This window comes from Microtus oregoni, unplaced genomic scaffold, assembly GCF_018167655.1.
Source record: "Microtus oregoni isolate MIOR12 unplaced genomic scaffold, Mior012 000000F_ref0000247, whole genome shotgun sequence".
NCBI lineage: Eukaryota > Metazoa > Chordata > Mammalia > Rodentia > Cricetidae > Microtus > Microtus oregoni.
This window is the reverse complement of record NW_024543059.1, coordinates 86,833,178-86,838,693: the sequence shown is the minus strand read 5'-3', so window position 1 is coordinate 86,838,693 and position 5,516 is coordinate 86,833,178. Positions and strand designations below refer to the sequence as shown.

At 47.2% G+C, this 5,516-nt stretch overlaps 1 protein-coding gene across 3 annotated transcripts; it reads right to left on the bottom strand.

Moving 5' to 3' along the window:
* Positions 1 to 935: 935 nt before the first annotated feature.
* Positions 936 to 5,516, bottom strand: S1pr1 (sphingosine-1-phosphate receptor 1). 3 transcript variants are annotated; one of them, XM_041657891.1, is made up of 2 exons: positions 5,189 to 5,516; positions 936 to 3,598 (listed from the first exon to the last, which is right to left on the bottom strand). In XM_041657891.1, exon 2 carries the CDS (start codon positions 3,426 to 3,428, stop codon positions 2,280 to 2,282), a length of 1,149 nt encoding a protein of 382 aa, XP_041513825.1. In that variant the 5' UTR covers positions 3,429 to 3,598; positions 5,189 to 5,516; the 3' UTR covers positions 936 to 2,279. The 3 variants fall into 3 exon arrangements, with proteins under 3 accessions (XP_041513825.1, XP_041513826.1, XP_041513827.1); XM_041657892.1 differs by having other exon boundaries at positions 5,063 to 5,193; XM_041657893.1 differs by lacking the exon at positions 5,189 to 5,516 and adding an exon at positions 4,167 to 4,284.

The following is a 5,516-nucleotide window of genomic DNA, read 5'->3' as shown; positions in this document are numbered from 1 at the left end:
AAAAAAAAAAAAGATGACAATAACTCCAAGAGCTGACTGTTGTAATAATTTTGTGTTGTATGCTGCCATTTCACAGTTGCTTTCATTTTAATAGAAACATTTAAATGGCCAAGAACACCGAGAAAAATTTAAGACGTTTGTGTGTGTCGGGGTGGGGGTGGGCGGTGATCACTCACCCTATAGTCTGTTAAATTGATATGACATAGCCCCATATTGTTCTTATAAGAACCCAAGACGGTGTCCTCAAACATGGGATGGCTTAGAGACTGGATAGGTAGCTCAGCTGGTAGAGTGCTTGCCTAGCATATGGAAGGACCTGGGTTCAATCCCCAGCCCAGCATAAACCTGGGCCCAGCACTGAGGAAGAGGCAGAAGCAGAAGGACTAAGAGTTGGCATTCATCTTCAGAGTGAGCACGAGGCAAGCCTGGAGCCCACTAGACCTTGACTTAAGAGCAGACAAACCAAAAAAGTACAAAGCATTGAGCAACTTAATATTATCTCCTGCTCACCGTGTTTCATCTCCCCTAGCATTTTGCAAAAAGGCAAGAATGCATGCTTCTGTAGTTGGGTTTGAAAAATATTTAAGAATTCACTGTTGTATTTTAGAAGGCTATATTTTAGGGTGGAACTATCACACTTCGTTTTGGTTTTTTTTTTTCTTTTTACCTCCAAAGAGTTACATTTATTTGCTGTGGTCTTTAGAAGGCTTTCTCTTTCTCTCTACATGTCTTTAATGCTAGTTAATTGAAGTTTCTCTTCCTGAAAAAGCTAAAGTGGTTTCAAAACAAACCACTTTTTTCCACACCCTAGCTTATCAAGGCAAAAGCTTTTAAAGAGTACTGCAAATTTACTCTTAACTCTAATTCCAAAGGGCCACATAATCGACAGACATCTCAATGAGTGATTTCTAAAAAGTTCTCTTCACAAAAGAATCTTTAAAAAAATCAGTTTATTAATGTTTAAAAGTTGATAAAGCTATGTGCAAAATGACCCACAAAAGTCAGAAACCTATTAAATACTATTTTTTTTTAAAAAAGACATTTCTTGGTTTAATTGCACTGAAAACCATGCTAAAGAGACAGTAATATATTTTTATTCTCTGCAACATTTACACCTCACCATCTCTATCTATTAACAGCCCAAATGAAGAACTCTTGGTGCTCCCTGTCAGTTAAAGTAATGCTTTTTCGGATACAAGAGGGTAGCACTTTCTTAAGAACTACACATTCAGTGGTGTTAACACAGGTTAGGAAGAAACTCAACAGATGACCTCAAAGAAACAAATACATTCAAAAAATCGTAAATCATATTTTAAATGAAATAACCCCCCATTGTTTGAAATGGCTCACACAACACTCTGAAATAATCAATAAAAGTGCCAAAGACATCGTATTTGTTAGAGAAGGACAAGAAGAAATCACTCTTGGTTTGCAAAAGTCACCGCCACACTTCACTTCATCCTGTGGGTTTTCTCCTGTTTCATCTCAGGTCCGGGAGGATGCCATTCAAATAAAATAGACTTCGTTATTCCCATTACAAACACATGTTCACTGTGGTTGTAATGGGAATAAGGAATAAGGAATGCATGAGGAATACGGAACACATTTTCACTTTGAACCTGGCCTAGCAAATAACCAACAACTTAACGCGCCTTACATGGAAGCTTTGGCCTCAGCAGGTAGCCTTTCCCGTGCATAGCCGTCCACTTTCAGACAATCAAGAAAGAGCCCTGTACAACCTCCTACTGATGAATAACATCAGACAGTTAAGATATAAAGTAAAAGAATATGGGGAAGGGCAGGAAGGAGAGAGGGGAGGGGGAGGGAGAGTGCGAGGTACGCACCCCCTACCAAGCTAATGGGCACATCCCCACTACTTTACCGTTAACAGTGAAAGATCACATCTCAAAACACCAGGGATACTTTCTCATGGGACTTTAGTCTTTGAGAAGGGGTCAGATGCGCCCTTCAGGAGCTTGACAATGCTAGACCTTTGGCTCAGTGCAAAATCAAAGCTCCAGGGTATGTGGGGGAGGGCAGGAAACCCATTGCAGGCCAGACCTTATCTCCACCCTTTCCAGTGCTTTGTTCACAAGAACGACCTACCCTACACCATGGCATCACCAGGCTGCACATTCTCCCTTCCCTCCCTCTCTCAAGCTCCCAGGAGCTCCTTCCTGACAGCAGTGGAAAATGAGAGACATTTTTTTTAAAAAAAAAATTCTGGGGTAGTGAGTGACCAAGTCAGTGTGATTCCCCAGTATCAACGGCTTCCATTTTTAAGAGGAAGAGTTGACGTTTCCAGAAGACATAATGGTCTCTGGGTTGTCCCCATCGTCCTTCTGTGGGTGGGAGGAGTTGTCTGATTTGCTGCGGCTGAATTCCATGCCTGGGATGATGGGCCGCTTGAATTTGCCAGTGGAGTCTCCGTTGGGACATTTGCAACAGGATACGATCCGGATGAAGGCCCTGCGCATCTCCTTGTTGGTCAGGGTGTAAATGATGGGATTAGTACCTGAGTTCAGCACAGCCAACACCAGGAAGTACTCTGCTTTGTACAGGATGTTGCAGGTCTTCGCCTTGCAGCCCACATCCAGCAACAGCAGGATGAAGAGAGGGGCCCAGCAGGCAATGAAGACACTCAGGACAATGATCACGGTCTTCAGTAAGGCCAGCGACTTCTCAGAACTCCGGCTGGCCTTGGAAATGTTCTTTCGGAAGGTCAGGCGGCGGCTTCGAGTCCTGACCAAGGAGTAGATCCTGCAGTAGAGAATGACGATGGACAGCAGGAGCAGGGTGAAGACGGTGGTGCAGAAGAGAATATAGTGCTTGTGGTAGAGCGGGAGCACGGTGGAGCAGCTGGACAGCGAGTTGATGCAGTTCCAGCCCATGATGGGCAGGCCCCCCAGAATCAGGGAGATGACCCAGCAGGCGCTGATCAGCAGAAACGAGCGCGAGCTGTTGCTCCCATTGTGCAGTTTCATCTTCAGCATGGTGATGTAGCGCTCTATAGCGATGGCAAGGAGGCTGAACACCGAGGCGGACAGAGCCACAAACATACTCCCTTCCCGCAGAAACCACTGGGCGGGGGTGAGTTTGTAGGTGGTGGCCCCAGATAACAGCAGGTTAGCTGCATAAGCCACTCCTGCTAACAGGTCCGAGAGGGCCAGGTTGCCGATGAAATAGTACATGGGCCGATGGAACTTCTTGGTTTTCCAGATAGTTAGCAAGACAAATATATTCTCTAGGATGATGAAGCAGCAGATGAGAATGAAGACCACTGAAGTCAGTTTAATGCCGTGGTCCTTCTCCAACCCGATGTTCAATTTGCCTGTGTAGTTATAATGCCGGACTATGATATCATAGTTGCCATAGTCGGAAACTGAGCTACGAAGGGCCTTAACCACAGGGACGCTGGTGGACACCATAGCCGCAGTGTGTCCCCAAGAACCCGGGGTAGGACTTCTCCAGACGAACGCTAGAGGGCGAGGTTGAGCGGGCCTTCAGTTACCGCAGGGCCGGGTCAGTGAGCAATCCAACGTTTTGTGTGTGTGTGTGTTGCTTTTCCGTGGCTGGAGAGAGCCTCCGAAACAGCAGCCTTAAACGAGTTACAAAGAAAAGAGAATCAGGAAAAAGGCCAAGCACACTAGCATAATTCATTCTGGCCAAGGCCCTGCTCCAGTTGGTTGTTGATTTGTTTTAAGAAAACTTGGCCAGAACACAGGGAGGACTTTTTTTTTAACTCAAATTATCATTTCTAGTAACAAAACAAAAATAAATAAACTAGAGACAGAGAGAGATGAAGTTAGAAAGAGAGGGAGAAAGCAAACAAATTACCCAGAATGAAAACTCTGACTAGAGGGTGACCTCTCAGCTCACTAAAGCCACCAAAATGGGAATGGGAAAGAGCCCCCGTTCTAGTTTTCAGACCCTCACGGGTTCCCCCGGCATGGCCACCCCTGGGCTTCCAACCCTGAGATTTCTCTAAGTGCCACCAGCTCAGCCACTTGTTTCACCACCAACCCAGGGGCCTCTTCTCACAGGAGGCCCAGCTGCCAATTCTGTGTGTAGTGTAGATACGTACACCCCTGACCCTTCACCACACACACACACACACACACACACACACACCACAGCTCCTAGAGATCAGCCCACCTCCTAGTTACCATGCAAGAAAGTAGATTTGCAGGAGGTTCGTTTGACAACGTAAGTCATTTTCTGGGCTCTATTAATAACTCCCTCGGAGCAGGTGTGCTGAGGGTCGGGTCGGAGGGCGCAGCGAGGTGTGGGCCGCCGGGCCTTGCAGTAAACAGGAAAGCTTGGCGCCTCCGCCAAGCAACTGCCTAGTCTTTCTTCTTAATTTTTTTTTTTGCTTCCCTCCTCCCTACCCAAGTCCCCCCCCCACACACACACAAGTAAACGTATTAAGTTTAAAGATATTCATCTAGAGCCCCTCCTACAAGATTGCAGCAAACCCCAGAGGTTTCTACTTGTACCGATTGCCTCTTTCGACTTCAGCCAACGCACGCACGCACAGAGGAGTTACCGTGCTAGTAATAACGGAGCATGCCACTTTCTTCTAGCTTTAGGCTAGAAACTTTCCAGAAACACACACTGCTGCATTTTCAGGGGCAGTTTTAGTCAGTGTTATCGATCCCTGTCCTCGGCCCACACCCTCGACATTGCCCCCTCTCATATAACTAGGAACTCCCCCAGAGAAAGGACACAGCACGAGTACTTTAAAGACTGCCCGGGTAATGGATCAACGTTGTAAAATGAAGTTAAAAAAAAAAAAACTATAACCATTGATTATGACAGAAAAGTTCACGAAACTGCAGGTTTCCCCACCCTAACCGTAGAGACCACTCTCGGGCAGGGGAAGTCATTCGGTGATGCCTGATAAATTTGTCTATAGCATTTCTAAAAATAGGCGTCTCCGCTCTTCTCTGCCCCCTCACCCACCCACGCCCGTCGTTTCTACAATTTGGGGATTGATCCATTTCTGAAATTCATTAACCCCGTGCCCCAAGAAGAAGCCAATCAAGATGGGTTCCATAGTAACCTGGTAATGCACTTTTCTTTCTTTTTCGAAGTTTTTCTTTGTTTCGTTCGGTTTCAAAGCTTAGTTCTTGGCACCTGAGTTCCCCCGCACTCAGCGCGGAAGACGGAGAGGCTCACAACCCCCTACCTCGCTCAAGCAGGACGAAGCTGCGTCCGCAGGGCTCTGGGTCTATACCGCGCGATCTGCATCTTGCGGCTGTCCTCGAATGACGGCGACCAGCTCACTCGCAAAGTTCTCTGAGCTGGGGTCCCCTCCCTCCGCAGCCGTTCACTCCAATGGCCAGCCTTGGCTGCGGCTGCCCGCACCAGTGGCAAAGCGAAGTCTCTGAGCGCCCCGCCGAGGCTGGGTGGCTCCTCTAGGAAGGGACTGGGAGGGGTTAATGCCTCTAACTCCTCCGCCCTCTGCCAATGGCAGGGGGCCCCTCCGGGTCCGTGCAGCTGAGAAGCAGCCTTCA

Coding starts and splice junctions, on each gene's coding strand:
- S1pr1 (XM_041657891.1), bottom strand. CDS start 3,428: ATGGTGTCCACCAGCGTCCCTGTGGTTAAGGCCCTTCGTAGCTCAGTT.